The following is a 17,393-nucleotide window of genomic DNA, read 5'->3' on the forward strand; positions in this document are numbered from 1 at the left end:
CACCAGGTTGGTATGGGTTTGTGTTGCTACCCCCAGGTTGGTATGGGTTTATGTTGTTACCACCAGGTTGGTATGGGTTTGTGTAGCTACCACCAGGTGGGTATGGGTTTGTGTTGCTACCACCAGGTTGGTATGGGTTTGTGTTGCTACCACTAGGTTGGTATGGGTTTGTGTTGTTACCACCAGGTTGGTATGGGTTTGTGTTGTTACCACCAGGTTGGTATGGGTTTGTGTAGCTACCACCAGGTTGGTATGGGTTTGTGTTGCTACCACCAGGTTGGTATGGGTTTGTGTTGCTACCACCAGGTTGGTATGGGTTTGTGTTGTTACCACCAGGTTGGTATGGGTTTGTGTTGTTACCACCAGGTTGGTATGGGTTTGTGTAGCTACCACCAGGTTGGTGTGGGTTTGTGTAACTACCACCAGGTTGGTATGGGTTTGTGTTGTTACCACCAGGTTGGTATGGGTTTGTGTAACTACCACCAGGTTGGTATGGGTTTGTGTTGTTACCACCAGGTTGGTATGGGTTTGTGTAACTACCACCAGGTTGGTATGGGTTTGTGTAACTACCACCAGGTTGGTATGGGTTTGTGTTGTTACCACCAGGTTGGTATGGGTTTGTGTTGCTACCCCCAGGTTGGTATGGGTTTATGTTGTTACCACCAGGTTGGTATGGGTTTGTGTAGCTACCACCAGGTTGGTATGGGTTTGTGTTGCCACCACCAGGTTGGTATGGGTTTGTGTAGCTACCACCAGGTTGGTATGGGTTTGTGTTGCTACCACCAGGTTGGTATGGGTTTGTGTTGTTACCACCAGGTTGGTATGGGTTTGTGTAACTACCACCAGGTTGGTATGGGTTTGTGTAACTACCACCAGGTTGGTATGGGTTTGTGTAACTACCACCAGGTTGGTATGGGTTTGTGTAACTACCACCAGGTTGGTATGGGTTTGTGTAACTACCACCAGGTTGGTATGGGTTTGTGTAACTACCACCAGCTTGGTATGGGTTTGTGTAACTACCACCAGGTTGGTATGGGTTTGTGTAGCTACCACCAGGTTGGTATGGGTTTGTGTAGCTTCCAACAGGTTGGTATGGGTTTGTGTTCACTACCTCAGCAAAGGGTAGCCAGCCAGTCCCTCCGTTTAGCTGTGATACAAAAAAATTCTCAAAAAATCCCTTGAGGGATTTTTAACATTCCAATAAAAGGATTTTACAGAGTGGTGTGTGTGGATTTCGGAGGTGTTGCTGGCCAGGCGAGAGAAAAGAGGTGAGTACAACATTGTTACAAACACAGGCCTGAGTGTGAATGAGTAGCAGGGAAAATACAGTAAAGGTGATGAGCATATTTTACCCATAAATCCCTGAGATACAGTTTACAGCCTCTGTGCTCTACTGTACTTCAGATGTGGTTTAGAAATAGAGGGTGAGTAAAAACAACACTTTTCAAAAAGTATCCTCTTGAAATTGTTTCTATTCAAATCTAGCTAATATACTTTGAGTAATAACACTACTAATATCTTCCTTACTAATTTAATTAAATCCAAGTCAAGTACTGTAAATACAAATAAAATCTCCTAATATTTTCAGCTATAAATCGTTTTTGTTTACCTGCGCCACAATTTACACTTTATCAATAAAACACACCAGATCACAGAGAACATAATTACACTTTGATACATAAATCCAAAATACTAAGAGAAATAATCCAGCGCCCACCGTAATGAATAATTGAACGGCGTCTTAGCTAGCTAATGAATGAATGTGGTTGGGGTTTGAGTGATAGGCCTCTGGTTGGAGGGCCGTCCCTGGAGGCACGGGGCACTGGAGACAAGGATGCCATCCACTATAACCTGTATAATTGGTCATTTGACATGAGCGACTTCACTCTGTGGGACCGTGGCCATGCCGTCCTGACAGTGGAGATTGACCCTTTAACCCCACCATTTACTACACCAATCCCAGGTAATCACTCCAATTAAGGGTAAAATAACAGTGATCAAAGAAACAAAACAAAGACTATAATAATGCATACTATTAGTGTAGACAGTGGGGGTATGTTAGCCGACATTTCTGATAGGGAGAATAGAGTACAACCACACATATACTTAATAAAGAAATGGCTATCTTGGATTTTCCAAATAATCACAATAATCAGAGAAGCCTTACTACAGCAAACACTATACAACTGCAATAACATTGCGCAATTGATTCATTCTTTTTTAAACTCTTGTATGTTTCCACCTAAGGAGGTGAGCGAGGTGGTTTCTTGGGCCGTTCCCCATGTATACATTTGCACTGGGCTTGTCCAAACAATCATACATACATTTTAGCACAATTATCAGCACACCCTATTCTACAGGTCTGATAACATTCTCACCGCAGTTTCGGTGTGGCACTCAGGGGAAACAATGCCTTATTGACACGAGTTCCAGCCTCACAATGGCCACAAAACATCAGGTTCCTGTTTTTGTTGACACTGTTTAAGCCTGCCATTGAAAACCAAACCATTGTGGACACAGCCATGCATAATTGGAGCCCTCTGTCATACAATACAACAAGTAAGCGCTTTAAATGTTTGAGTATGATAAGCCATGGAGAATACACACACAGGGAGAGAGAGAAGCAGGTGAACAGAGAGTGGAGGACTAAAAGAACTGGAGGGCGAGAGAGGGAGAGGAAGAAGGAGAGAGGGAGAGGAAGAAGGAGAGAAGGAGTCCACCACCACTAGGGGACACTAGTAAGTCACGAACGGGAGGAGTGGTGTGTGCAGCAGGCAACACCGTGAACAAAAGACTTTCTTTGTTGCACTCTCAGATAATAAAAGAATTCAGAAATAGCTACTTGACTGCTTTACAAAAGATCTTGACAATGCGTTGGCCCGTAATGCACAGGAACAGCTCCACATTTGCATAATCACATGAAATGTAAACCACAGCACTATGGCCAACAAACAAACAGACGAGAGAGAGGGAAAATGATCCACTTTCCCCCGTGGAATTAATATACCCACTAAAAGTACATTTTTACATTATGTACCTGCTCACAACAATAGGGAAAACATTTGCTCTGTCTGTTATTCCCCAGAAAACAGCTTCTTAGCTTGCTGTAATGAATACTCTATACAAGCCTTATGTTACACTGTAGTGTAGATGAGAAACTTGCTACAGGAATGATTTATAACTTTAATTAATACAACTTCCTCTAGAAACAGATCCATCTTGATGTAATACACATATCCCACAAAGATTTCCATTTAATTCTATAATGTAAAAAAGTATCCTTCTAACTTATGGTGCAAACTCGTGACTGGCATAGGAAGGAAAGTGAACGTGACACTGAAATACATACTCCTGCACTATATAAATGGACTATTATAAATGCACCCCATACAATCCTCCACATTTATACTGTACACACAGTCTCACAAGCAGACAAGCTACAGGCAGAAAACACACTGTCTGTGTTCTCCATTTTTTGTGTGTCTTAAAAAGGAAAAGTTGTCCTGTTTGTAACTGGGTTAACTACGAGCGTTAACACCTCCGTTTACCTCCATCACCAGATAAAACTGTCAAGAAAGGGCCAGTGTTTCGCCTTTGCTATGGCAACCAAGCACATACTCTAAACATACCTCCTCCTCCAACAATTAAACACAGAGCAATATTCACCGGTGACGTCCATAGTTATAGCCTTCGTTACTTCCACAACGCTCCTCATGAATTAGTAACGTCTGTTAATTGCACATTTATTGCACTCAAGACCACGGAGAGATGCACTAAATGGCTGAGAAGAAAAAAACCTTTAACTCCAATAAGAGAGTTATGAATAAATTAACACATTTGAACTTAACCCTTGGCAAAGCAAAAATTAAGCTAATAAATATGCTTTATACAGTGTGTACTTTCACTTCTTAGCACCAAGAAAGTATCATCTCCCCCCACCTGACCATTTAACGTATTTGTTATTAGACTCATAAATAGGAAACTTCGGCTACAGGAAATATAGCATTCAACTACTGTGTACGCATGAAAATACAGAGAAAACAGTCCATGAAAAAAAGTGTATAGATTTAGTCCATCATTTCTACCTAAATGAGAGTTTAAAAACCATCAGAACATTTACATTTCCTCTCAGAGGAACACATTAACAACCATATTTATTCAAGGATGGAAATACAAATATGAAAAACATCCAGCAGCATAATACTTCTGCTGCTTGCACTTCATTGTCGCCTTTTCAAATATCCTCCTATGGTGTTTAATTTTCATGTGACAAGTTTGACTGACATTGTGGCTGGTGTTTAAACCATGTGCTCGGGTTCCCTCTCATTCCCTCTCCTTTTCAGCAGGAATAATGACTATTCTTGTGTTAGACGGAGTATTTGTGTTATTGTTGTGGAGTGTCAGCAGCGGCCCCAGACGTTTGCCTAGCGTGCTATCAGCGGGAGTGTACAAATACAAACACATTTGTCAGAGTTATTGACCTTTATCTCTCCACTTTCTTGACAGCCTTCTTCAGTTATTGACAATACAAACACACGGGGCAAAGCATAACCTTTAATTTACAGAGCCCTCTCTTTCTCTCTCTCTCTCTCTCCTCCTTCTCTCTGTCTCTCTCTCTTTTCTCTCTTCTCTCTTCTTGCTCTTGCGATTTGTTTAAATAAGATGGCAGACAATGGTACTGTTCATTTCTGCCATTTCTCTTTCATTCCAAATTTCAGAGGCTAATGTCATTAGACAGATACAATAGCCGCTATTCAGCCCCGGATACAGAGATATTTCAACTATACAATATAGTTTTGACATGCTGACATTAGAGCAGAGTGTTGTTTCCCTATTTGTTTGGTTACAATGTAAACAATATCATAAATCGTATATTCCTTTAAGCAAGCTATCTGTCCCCCTCGCATTTTCAAATTACCACTGTATGTGTATGTATTCATTCAAATTCTACTGTGGACATGTTCAAGGTCTAATAGCATATTTTGACACAAAACAGGGGACATAACTCATCATAATCAAACTACAAGGAATAATTGTATATTTTTATAGTCCATCGGTAGTATGAATAACATTTGCATGGCATTGTATGCAGTAGAAAACCTTTTACGAGAAAAAATAATTAGCGTTGAAGAATCGTCCTGCATCTATCTTTAATGGTATACAACACAGTGATATACTCATTTACCACACCACCACCATGCAACTGTACATAGTAATGCCGCTAGTAAAAACATATTAGCACCACAGGAGAAATCACAGTGTTTAAAATGGGTCCTTTTGCATTTTAGCAATGAAAAATAGCCTCCATAAAATATAGGTGTCCCCACTAGTCAGCTGCTCTGCGGACACTTCAGAGCCGAAAATTGCATTTTAAACAATCCAGACCAGTGTGGTGACCACGGTTAATCATCAAGAAACAAAGACATCAAACAATACTTGATAATGAGAAAAATGCCTCCAGGATATTAGGAATGGGGGAGAGAGAACACAGCATGAGCCTCGGTCAGCTGCAGAGGTAGAGAGGCACACCAGCCACACAGACACAAGCCGCATTCGCAAGCCCATCACACCCCCCACTCCCACCCCACCCACCCCACACACACTTTCTCTAAGCGGGGACAAAAAGCACACACACACACACACCTACGATTCTCATGGAGTTAAAAAGCCATTAAAACATTGTCTCTTTTTTTAAGTTCATGACGAGATAATTAGAATTCAGCGAGTGGAGCCAGTGGTGAGATTAGAGCTTTGTGGAAATGTGCTTCATTTTGAACCTCACTGCATCACAATTGAACCCAATTATCTGCAGTTAAAATGGCTTTGTGAGGGCCAGAACAATAAAACTCACACTGACAAAAATACAAGGTAGATAAAATAGGAAGTTTTTATTGACAAAAAAGTAAAAATTAAGATTTATTTTCCCAGAGTAAAAAACATAATATTTCTTATTTTTCTATGGTATATGCATGGCTACAGGCTTGAGTTGTATTCATATTTTACTGAGCTGACTATACATACAGGATGGTATCTATTGAACACAATACACCCACAAATCGGCGTAGATATTTGTACAAATAAACTCCCATTTCAATATACTTAAAATCTCACTGTGCTGTTAGTTGACGTCTAGAACAGAGACCATTATTCCTTATATAAAAAGACTCAGTAGCCATATATATTTTGGTTTCTCAGCTGATAATAAATCCATACTTGCTTTCATCTCTAAACTTATCGGTGTCAGTTTAATTAGAGTTTAGCTGAAATCAGTAGTTGGGGGGCCGGGGTGTGTGTGTTTGTGTATGTTGTGTGTGTGCTTGTGTGTGTTTGTTGCAGGGTCCACTATCCCTTTCCTCAGACAGGGTATTACTGGGTTATCCGTGATTGACGTGACTTTAACGGTTTGGCCAAATCAAGGCAGATCCAGCAACCTGGGCGCAACTGCAGCATGTGCCGCCACCTCCGTCATGCAAATTGCACCCGGGCAGCCCGTTGACTATGATTAATGAGCCTAGGCTACAAGAACCTTTGTGTCCTAGTGCAGCCGTTTAGTGTGAAATACAATCCCCAAATATTATCTATCCCCTATTAATGCACTAAATGTGTTCAAACCGCACATGTTGTTTAGAGCAATTTACAAGGAGACTGAGGGGGAGAGTGTTGTGAGCACAATTGCATTTAATTACTTGCACCCTAATTAAATTCATTAAAGGATAATAAAACAAATGAAAGAAGCAGTTTTGAAAGCACCAGCAAAACACATGTCTTGTCTTCCTTGATGTAAAATATGGATATGGGATTTTCAGGGGCACTCATGCTGTTAGGGGGGGATGTTTTTTCCAAACGCACGAATATGATACCTTGCTAATACTACAGGCATTTCCTGGTTATGGCTTGCCTCACATTTAAACTGTGATTTTTTTTAGAGCTAAGAAACCTAGACTTCCTGATGATTGGAGAGAATTTCTGTGGTGGAGAGGTGAAGTCACTGACTGTGCAAACAGTGGGAAAAAATGAAAGATTATAACAATATGGCTGCTGGTGTTCTATTACGAAATTGTACCTCGTATGGCGAATGATATAATATCATTGAAGATGGTAAGGTCCAATGTGTGAGGAGACAGGGGGAGAGTGCAATTTCCTTAAACATAGCATGATGTGTAAGGGAAATTAAAGAAGCTCACAAATCCTCCTCAGCATTAAACAGTTATGCATTGATAAAATCAATAAAGAAGCATGATCTTTATCTCACACGAACACGTACACACACACACACACACACACACACACACACACACACACACACACACACACATACACAGAAACAAGCTCTCTGTCCGCTGCTAGCAGAATGTAAATGTTTCCCAGGCATTACGGTGTATAGCTAATTGCCATTACTAGCACTACAATGGTGTGCCGAGAGCTGTGGAGCAGAGATCAGTGCAGCGTCTCCTGGATATCAGAGGGAAACATCCTTTATAAATTCATCTCCCACTGTGAGCAGGCTTCACAGCTGGTTAACGGCACTGTGTGTACCACTGCCCTGTTTACACACTGCCTCCAAAGCACTCCTCTCCTCTCTTCCCTGCATCCCCTCGCTCTTCTCTCTATCCCTCGCTCCTCTATCTTGCTCCACTTCCAGCTCCCGTCACAGCCTGCTGTGGCTCTCACTGTGTGAGACATACACACACACGAGCACACAAACTAACACACGCACACACACACACTGTACATACGGTACATCCAAGAACACCGAACTGCTCTGATCCCAGCCTTTGGAGCCATTACAGTACACTGCCTTCCCAACCTCTTCCAGATTTGGATCTTTTTATACCATCACATTACATTGCTCTTTTATACTACCTATTACACATGCTGCTCCCCACCAAAAACCCCTGATCCTTTGATACCTAGACGGGTAAACTGCTCCAGCCGCCCCTGACCTCAGCCTTTTATGGCAATCAGACGAGACTGCCTCAGAGGCCCTGATTTTATCTCCTCATACTAATCCCAGTACACTGCTCCCTTTTGTAGCACATCACGGTGCACTGAGCCCTTTTTGTCCCCGAGTCCAGGCTGGTTCACACAACCCCCAGAACGGGGCTCATCACAGCCATCATACTACACTGCCCCACAACAATACAGCTTTATTTTGATACACCACAGGTCAGGTCAGAGTGAGTCTGGCTGGCCCGTGACACCTTTGTGTTCGCCATAAAGGGAAAACCACGTTCATTCATACAATGTACTAATGCCATGTGCTGGAGGTGTAGTGATGTTATGATAAAATGTGACATATCATGACAAAAGTATTGATATAATCCTATGATTCGGGACACAATAAAATTTGAAAGAAAAATAGGTGGATCAATTTGTTTTTCTTTTATCATTTGTTGTGATTTAGAGATGTAATTCAAGTTATGAAATGTTTTATAATAATTTAAGCTCCAGACCATTCTAGGGTAACAAAAGAAATCTAGCGTTTGCCTATTGTACAAAATGTAATAAATAGTCACCATAGAAATGACTCGGTTATATTGCTGTAGCCAGCTTTCCTTCTATCAGGTACCTGTAAATGAAGTGTGTGTGTGTTTGTGTGTGAGAGAGATTATATTAGGCCAGATTATGATTTAGCACTGCTCAGAGATTAATTACACAATAAGACCATTGTAAAAAATAAATAAGATATTGATCTGACAAAGTAGACCTTAAAAAGAGAGCACTCAATACCTGCATTATATAACATAGTCAAATACAATTAGGCCTACCCACAACTTCTCTAAAACCAGAGTACCACTGGTTTTAAATACTTATATTATATTTTAGCCATAGATCATGTCTGTACTCATATGATATTACATTTTGAGAATGATATTTGCAGTATAATAATAGGCTGAATACTTTATTATTTGTGTAGGCTTGTGTCCCAAAATAAAGAGGGCAATTCACTTCAGGCACACACTTCTGCACTAAGCTCAATGCCCTGCTTTTACAAATCTTCTTAGTGTTGTCTAGTATATCATTATTCACAATCCCAGCTAAGTGTTCCTGTCACGGACACTCGGAGTATAAACTATGAAGAGCTCAAATGAAAGAAGATATAACACATCAATAAATGATGCCTGCCTGCCCCTACTCTAACTTGTTACACTTTCCCTCCAGACTTCATAAGAGCCAAAGTGTGCCCCAACCAAAGACTACTTTTAAAGACTAAAGTTTTCTAAACTACTCCATATGGAACCTGATCTGGAGTCAGTGGGGAAGGACAGCTTGAGATGTCGCTGGGGTTTTGGAGTTAAAAGGAATCCACTTTGTATTCATGTCTAAAAATCCAGATCTCCTGTCTTTAATTCCAAATCCCTTTAAATCACCCTTTGGCAGAAAAAGAGGATTACAGGGTTTTGGAAGGTGTTGATACATGGCTATGCTTGAGGGGGGTGTACAACTCTACTACTTAGAGGACATCAGTTTATAATAGGCAGTTTTGTAATCGATAGTTTAATTTCCAGATAATCATAAAAATATAAAAAATATTCAGGTTGTCATTGTGAAAAACGTTCCAAGTGAATGTATTTTATTCAAAACATTTTTTTTAAAGTATGCTTTCCCTTTCAATTCAGCTATTTTAGGCTATCAGAATTATAAAAATGTGTTTTTTATTTTGCTGTAGGGTTCCATTTATTGTTTAGGCTCATACTATATATAATTCATTATAATGAAAGAGTACCATGCATTGGTCTTGAATGGAGCATAATTTGTCCCTCTGTATGCATTTCCTACCTATGCGAATGTATTGCTATGATATTACAGGTGATATTTTCCAAATCTGTCAAAGAAAGTTAACCAAGTATTTTAGGTTTGATAGTGCTGTTGTTGGTATTGAATCACTGAAGCGAAGACCGTAGCGAGCCTATCCCTTGCCGGTATACTCAGCTCCTGCAATATAGACCAATAGGAGGGCTTTTCATACTGACGTGTATGTTTTAACTTTCTCGCGGTAAGAAACCAGGAAGTGTATTGTGCTCCTTGCATTTATTGTAATAACATTATTTTACTGGAAAATAGCATTGTTTTTTTCCTGTATTATATTGACTTAGCATTGCATGCAGTAGCTATTATTAAACTAGCGGACTATTTACTATCGTTTATGTGACCGATTTGAAAGAGTTTGATACGCTGAACAACATTGGTAGCTAAACAGCTAACGTTAGTTAGCAAGCAATTTCATAGCTGATTTTGCCACTGCGAGCTGATATCAGAACTTGCACGTTTTTGATTGTTGTCTTGTATTTGTTTAGCCACGCAGATGATTAAAAATGAAGCTGTCTCGAGCTGAATACAAGGAGATAGTGAAATGCACCGAACATTTGAGACCCACGCGTCAGTGTATGACAATACTGAGGCAAAGATTTCCAAAGTAAGTGATGCATGTTTCAATATAGTTTCAATATAGTTTACCCTATTGATATTTGTCATACTCTTGCTATGTCGTTGATGCCTGTTGTCCTGCTGTATGAGCCTATCCCTGCATCATTTTGTAGCTCGAAGCTGTTACGAGCTTTTCGGCACATTCCATAGCTAATGGGATTTCCACATAACACGATAATTCGGATAGCCGTGCTAGCTTCGCCCTCATGTGAGTGTTAGCAAGCAGGCTGGGTAGTGCTACAGACGGGTCTCATAGACTGGACGTAACATAGTAAAACAGGAACCTCAAATTAATTAGATGTTACGTTTGGTATGTTTACATAAGAAGAGTTACTTAAGACAAAAGAAAGAGGGTGTTTGGGTGAGCGTATAACGCGAACGTCTAGCCACCCTAAAGGTTGTGTGTTCAAATCCCATCACTGATAATGATACAATTATAGTTAATTAGCAACTACTTACAGTAGCATGTTAACTAACCCTTCCCCTAAACTTAACCTTTTTAGTTAACCAGGCCTGGACAATTCCAGTCATTGGGGGCCTGATTGGTGTCACATTTCCCCCCCATCCCTAGCAAATACACCTGATTTAAACTAATTGCATTTTTAACTTAAGATCATGATTAGTTGATTATTGGAGTAAGGTGTGTTAGTTGGGGCGGGGTGTTAGTTGGGGCTGGGGAAAGTGGGACACCTATCAGGCCCCTGAGGACTGGAGTTGCCCAGGCCTGCACCCTAACCTTAACCCCTAGTGGTAGCTAACGTTAGCCACCTAGCTAACATTACCCACAATAAATTGGAATTTGTAACACATCATACATTTTGGAAATTCATAACATTAAAACAAATTGTAATTAACATATCATATGAAATGAATGCTGAACATCCAACAGTTAATACATACTATACAAAATATGACATACCTTACTACACTGAACAAAAATATAAATGCAACAATTTAAAATATTTTACTGAGTTACAGTTCAAATAAGGAAATCAGTGAATTGAAATAAATTCTTTGGGCCTAATCTATGGATTTCACAGGACTTGAAATATAGATATGCATCTGTTGGTCACAGATACCTTAAAAAAAGGTGGGGGCATGAATCAGAAAACCAGTTAGTATCTAGCGTGACCACCATTTGCCTCATGCAGCGTGACACATCTTCTTCACATAGAGTTGATCAGACTGTTGATTGTGGCCTGTAGAACGTTGTCCCACTCCTCTTCAATGGCTGTGTGAAGTTCCTGGATATGGGCGGGAACTGGAACATGCTGTCGTACACGTTGATCCAGAGGATCCCAAACATACCCAGTAGGTGACATGTCTGTTGCGTATGTAGGCCATGGAAGAACTGGGACATTTCCAGCTTCCAGGAATTGTGTACATATCCTTGTGACATGGGGCTGTGCATTATCATGCTGAAACATGAAGTGATGGCGGCGGATAAATGGCACGACAATGGGCCTCAGGATCTCGTTCACGGTGTCTCTGTGCATCCAAATTGCCATTGAAAAAATGAAATTGTGTTTGTTGTCCGTAGCTTATGCCTGCCCATACCATAACCCCACCGCCACCATGGGGCAATCTGTTAACAATGTTGACATCAGCAAACCGCTCGCCCACACAACGCCATACATGTGGTCTGTGGTGGTGAGGCTGGTTGGATGTACTGCCAAATTTTCTAAAACAACATTTGAGGCAGCTTATGGTAGGGAATTGAATATTGAACGCTCTTGCAACAGCTCTGGTGTACATTCCTGCAGTCAGCATGTCAATTGCACGCTCCCTCAACTTGTTACATTTGTGGCATTGTGTTGTGACAACTGCTCATTTTAGAGTGGCCTTTTAATGTTCCCAGCATAAGGTGCACCTGTGTAATGATCATGCTGTTTAATCAGCTTCTTGTTTTACCACACCTGTCAGGAGGATGGATTATCTAGGCAAAGGAGAAATGCTCACTAATAGGTAAACAAATGTGTGCCCAAAATTTGAGAGAAATAAGCTTTTTGTGCGTATGGGACATTTCTGACATTGGACACATTGCTGATTGTCAACTGAAAATGCATGAAATCACTGTATTAGGTTGCAAATAAAAATATTTTTAATCACAAGATAAAACAACTTATTTGTTGAATACCATCTCAGTAGTCTATTATACTTTTTAATAAAGCACTTTATTAAATGACTTAAGACAATACAACATTTTTATGTTGCGTGACGCAGCGAGAGAAACAAAAATTGTGCGACCAAATCATGGGCTGGTGCCACGAACTGAAAAACGTTGTGGCACTAGTGCCACCAGGGGAAAATGTTAGTCTGGAGCCCTGTCTGAGTGGGAAGGGGAAACCTGAACTAGCTGTTATTGGCAGAGAGGTTTTTAACTCAATTCAAAAAATTTGTTTTATTGGTCTATTAACTAATTTAACACCTGGTGCTGTCACCAGGCAGGCCAAAACTCCTCCCATCAAAACAGGCTGAAATTTCAGGCGGTCTTTTCAAACAGCTCTTACACTATAAGGGAATAATTTGTACAATTTCACAGTATTATTCCAACTTCATAGTGTGGCAATAGAAAACATAGGGAACATTTTTGACTGCACTGGGCCTTTAAATTACAGTAGAGGTTCTGCCTCTGCAACATAGCATGCTGTTGACTCCCACACCAGTAGGCATAGTACTGTCTGTCCAGTCAAGGTCAATAGCCAATATTTTATTAAAGAAAATATCAATACAATGAAAACTGTACATTTTCATGCATTCATTGTGTTACGTGTCAGTAAGTTTAAATTAATATTTATTGCACTGGTTGTTGTAATTAATTAGCAATAGATACATCTTCAGTTATGTAGGCTGTTATATTAAGGGCAAAAATAATCCATAGACAGTACTTTTCAATGTCTCTGCATTGAATTTCATTACATTAGCGAGCCAGCCTCTCCTCTGGTCCACTATGTAGCTGGCTGCATGTTCAGAAATATAAGCGGGGGTTAATGGCTGTGTTGCGTTTCTCCATGACACTGAGGGGCCGCTCTTTATTGAATGTAACACGTGTAATCCCCCAAGGCCACCAGGACACCGCTAGATCCTGCCGAGGTCACTTACAAAGTCGAATGGATTTGGAGCTTCCTACTAGCATTGTGCCCTAATCACCGATAGAAGAAGGCACTGGGGTCCCCAAGGGGGACACAGCCTACTTTGAGCAGGCCTTTGTTCTTAGTGTCAGCATTTTACAGAATGTGTTATGTGAAAAGTGTGTTTCAGCTACATATGTACCACCTTTTTGTCCATATTAGTATACATCATTGTAATGTTTGTTTAGGTTCTGAATGTGATCTTTTACCCCACAGTGTTTCTGTTTCTCAACCAAAACCTCTAACTATCACTATCCCTCCAGTAAGAACTGTTTTTCGGGGGTGATAACTGTATAGCGCTCCTCTCAGCGGTGCCGACTCTTTTGTTTAGTCTTAGCTGTTATTGTTATTATTTCTTTCTCGGAGAGGCCCCTGCTCTTTAAAAACCCTGAGTCTTGTCATCGGGCCTGACAGACAGGCACGGCAGCAGTGTTTTCACAGCCTGCAAAATTATTCTGCTTGTCCAATCAGCTGAGCCGGGCTCTGGAGGGTTAGTGATTGGACTGGCAGGAAATCAGGCTCTTAAGACATAACATATCGACTAGGCCATCCATCATCTCTTAGCATGCGCTCAGGCACGGCAGGCAGGCAGGCAATCCCCCCCCCCCCCCCCCCCAGTCTGACTGTGTGGGAGCCCTGCCACTGTGTAAATACTGGCCAGCCTGACTATGGGCAGGGGGGTAAAGGAGTGGACTGACCCACATGGGGGTGTGCCAGGGAGAGGGGGCAGGCAGGGAGAGGTATCACTGTCAAACCCGTATCACAATACTGCGTGGTTCTGGTCACTATGGAGATAGAAGTAGTATAATGACCTGGCTACTTTCTAGTCAGTGCTTTCATGACTGTCATGTTAATAACAACTGTCTCACTGCAGATGGATGACAAGCTAGATGCAGGATCTGTTGACTGAATTCTTATAGGCCTGTTCTTTACTCTTAATATGGAACTGGTGATGTAGGCCTATGTCACAAAAATAAATGCAGAATATGCACGTTGTTTGCCCTGAATTTGAGTTGTAATACATCAACTAATTGGAAATTATATTTCACAATAGCATTTAGCATTCACTGCTTTTGATAGGAGAGTCAATAGGAAGAGGATCAAAATCCCAAACGATAATGATTGTGATAGGCCATTTCAAGGTCATTTCCACGGGGTGTCTGTCAGTCTTTCTGTTGGGATATGAGTAGGGATAGCGGGAGAAAAGGGGGAGGGAGAAAAGATGGAGAAAGGGAGGGATGTGCCGGCCGTGGTCCCTCGGCTGTGTCGCCTGCATAACACAGATGTTGGGAGTCATCTGTCAGCCTGGCCTCTCCTACCGAGCCCGGGCTGTTCTGAGGGGAAAAGAATTGGACACGGTGCTGTCACTTCTTACCCCCGCTCACAATGGAGGGACATGCAAATCTTCCCCCCCTCCTCCTGCCCGGCCGGGGATGTCCCTGTTCCTGCCTAGTGTCTGGCTGCCTGGGCCCCGGCTACAATGAGAACCAGGGAGGCAGTGTAGCAGCAGCGTGGGGGCGGGAAATTGCTCAACACGGCCAATGTGACAACAGTCCCATCAGGCCTTTCTTTCGACCACGTATTAGAATTGGAAATGATGGGCTGCTGCTCTGAGGCCTCGCCTGGCTTCCCCCGGTCCAGAGGGGACCACAGGCCCTCCGCTCTCTTTGTCGAGAGAGAGACTTTTCTGGCCTTCTGCACTACTTTATGAATGAATTTGGATTTAATGTTACTCCCCTCTTTAAAACACCTTTCAGCTTATTCTGCATATGGCTTTTCTGAGTTAGAGAGAAAGGGTGTGGAAGTGGGGGGAAATAATGGGACTAACACACACACACAGCAGTTCCCTAGTGTGGAGTCCCTGAACGTTTTCGAATCGGGCCCTAATGTGCCGTTTTCATCAGCAGTGAGGCGGGCTGCAATATGGTGCCGGGGGCTCGCTGGGGGAATATGAATGTTGATTAAACATGCGTTCAGCCTTTTGAAATTCTGAAAACGTGTCAGAATAATGGATGTTGAGCAAATGTCAAGCATTTGTTAATTTCTCTGTTATTTGGGGTTTATCTAGCGTGATCTGGGGAGGAATCAGAGGCCAGCGTTGTTGTGGCATGTGTCATTGATATGGTGATTTCTTGGCTAGAGTCACTTTGTTTTTGATGGTAGTATTCAGGCTGGGGAGGACTTTGCTCATTGATTATTTATTAGGTCTATGGTTTCTCTATTACATGCCAGTTAATAAAGGATGTGGTATTATTCATTAATTAACTTCTGCGCTCGCTCTGCTTTAACATGCTCAGCTTTACACAAAGAGGATAGAAAATCATGTTGATTTTGGTCACATTGTTGACAAACGCTGTCTTCTTTATTTCTAGTTTCTGTGTTTTGCCCTATTTTCAGTTGGCACACATTTTGCTAAATAAATACTTTGTCCTTATACTGTTTTTGAAGCCATTGTTGAGAGCTCTGTGGGAGATTTTTACTTTGAGACTCTTGAGACGAGGCTAGCTAATTAAACTACTGCATATCTTGGAAGAGGATTGTTCACACATGGCAACACACAATGAAAACATTCCTTGCTAAATAGCTCTGAAAACTCTAACACTTGGGTGATCGTATACTGAACAAAAATATAAACGCAACATGCAAGGATTTTACTGAGTTACAGTTCATATGAGGAAATCAGTCAATTGAAATAAATTCTTTAGGCCCTGATCTATTGATTTCGCATGACTGTGCAGGGGCACAGCTATGGTTGGCCCTGGGAGGGCATAGGCCTGCCCACTTCGGAGCCAGGCCCAGCCAATCAGAATGAGTTTTTCCCCACAAAAGGGCAGTATTACAGACAAATACTCCTCAGTTTCATCAGTTGTCTGGGTGGCTGGTCTCAAAAGATCCCGCAGGTGAAGAAGCTGTATGTGGAGGGCCTGGGCTGGCGTGGTTACATGTGGTTGTGAGGCTGGTTGAACCTACTGCCAAATTCTATAAAATGATGTTGGAGGCACCTTCAATGGTAGAGAAATTAACCTTCAATTATTTGGCAACAGCTCTGGTGGAACTTCCTGCAGTCAGCAGGCCATTTGCATGCTCCCTTAAAACTTGAGATATTTGTGGCATTGTGTTGTGACAAAACTGCACATTTTAGTGGCCCTTTATTGTCCCCAGCACAAGGTGCACCTGTGTAATGACCATGCTGTTTAATCAGCTTTTTGATTTGCCACACCTGTCAGGTGGATGGATTATCTAGGCAAAGGAGAAATGCTCACTAAAAGGGATGTAAACTAATTTGTGCACAAAATTTGAGAGAAATAAGCTTTTTGTGCGTAGGGGAAAATTCGGTGATCTTTTATTTCAGCTCATGAAACATGGGACCAACACTTTACGTGTTGCGTTTTTATATTTCTGCTCAGTGTAGAATCACATAATAACTTTACATTTTTTACTGTAAAATATAGTATATTTTGGCTAGATTCCATTGTTCCATTATTTTGTTTCTCTGTATAGTCTTTTCATTCTATCCTAAGAATGTGTCCTAGCATGGCCATTTTAACTGAGGGTGTCTCAACCTGGATGTGGTGATGACATTAGCCAGGGCTTGGTCTGGGTCTGTCTCTGAGGCTGCCAGATGGGCCAGTAGTGAGGTCTAGCCTAGCAGCCCACCTAGTGCTTCAGCAGCAGCCTCCGCCTCCCCTGGTCTGGATGACCACAGCACACGCCTCTGGCTCTCGGCTCAGACCAAAACACAAGCTGGCAGCTGGGGCTTGTTGGTGAAAACCCCCTAGCCAATAGGAGTGCTGTCTGGAGCAGGCTGGGATGCGGCCGCTGGCCGGGGAGACT

At 41.8% G+C, this 17,393-nt stretch overlaps 1 protein-coding gene across 2 annotated transcripts in view; it reads left to right on the top strand.

The window, feature by feature from the left end:
• The first annotated feature begins 9,965 nt into the window (after positions 1-9,965).
• cdin1 (CDAN1 interacting nuclease 1) overlaps positions 9,966-17,393 on the top strand; it is a 72,954-nt gene continuing 65,526 nt past the window's right edge. Inside the window, exons 1-2 of one of the 2 annotated variants that reach the window (XM_055863504.1) lie at positions 9,966-9,997; positions 10,299-10,417. In XM_055863504.1, the coding sequence (XP_055719479.1) occupies positions 10,317-10,417 (101 nt within the window). In that variant the 5' untranslated portion in view covers positions 9,966-9,997; positions 10,299-10,316. Of the gene's footprint in view, positions 10,038-10,298; positions 10,418-17,393 lie in introns of both variants that reach the window. The other variant, XM_055863503.1, reaches the window with a different exon arrangement.

Source organism: Salvelinus fontinalis, chromosome 15, assembly GCF_029448725.1.
Source record: "Salvelinus fontinalis isolate EN_2023a chromosome 15, ASM2944872v1, whole genome shotgun sequence".
Lineage (NCBI taxonomy): Eukaryota > Metazoa > Chordata > Actinopteri > Salmoniformes > Salmonidae > Salvelinus > Salvelinus fontinalis.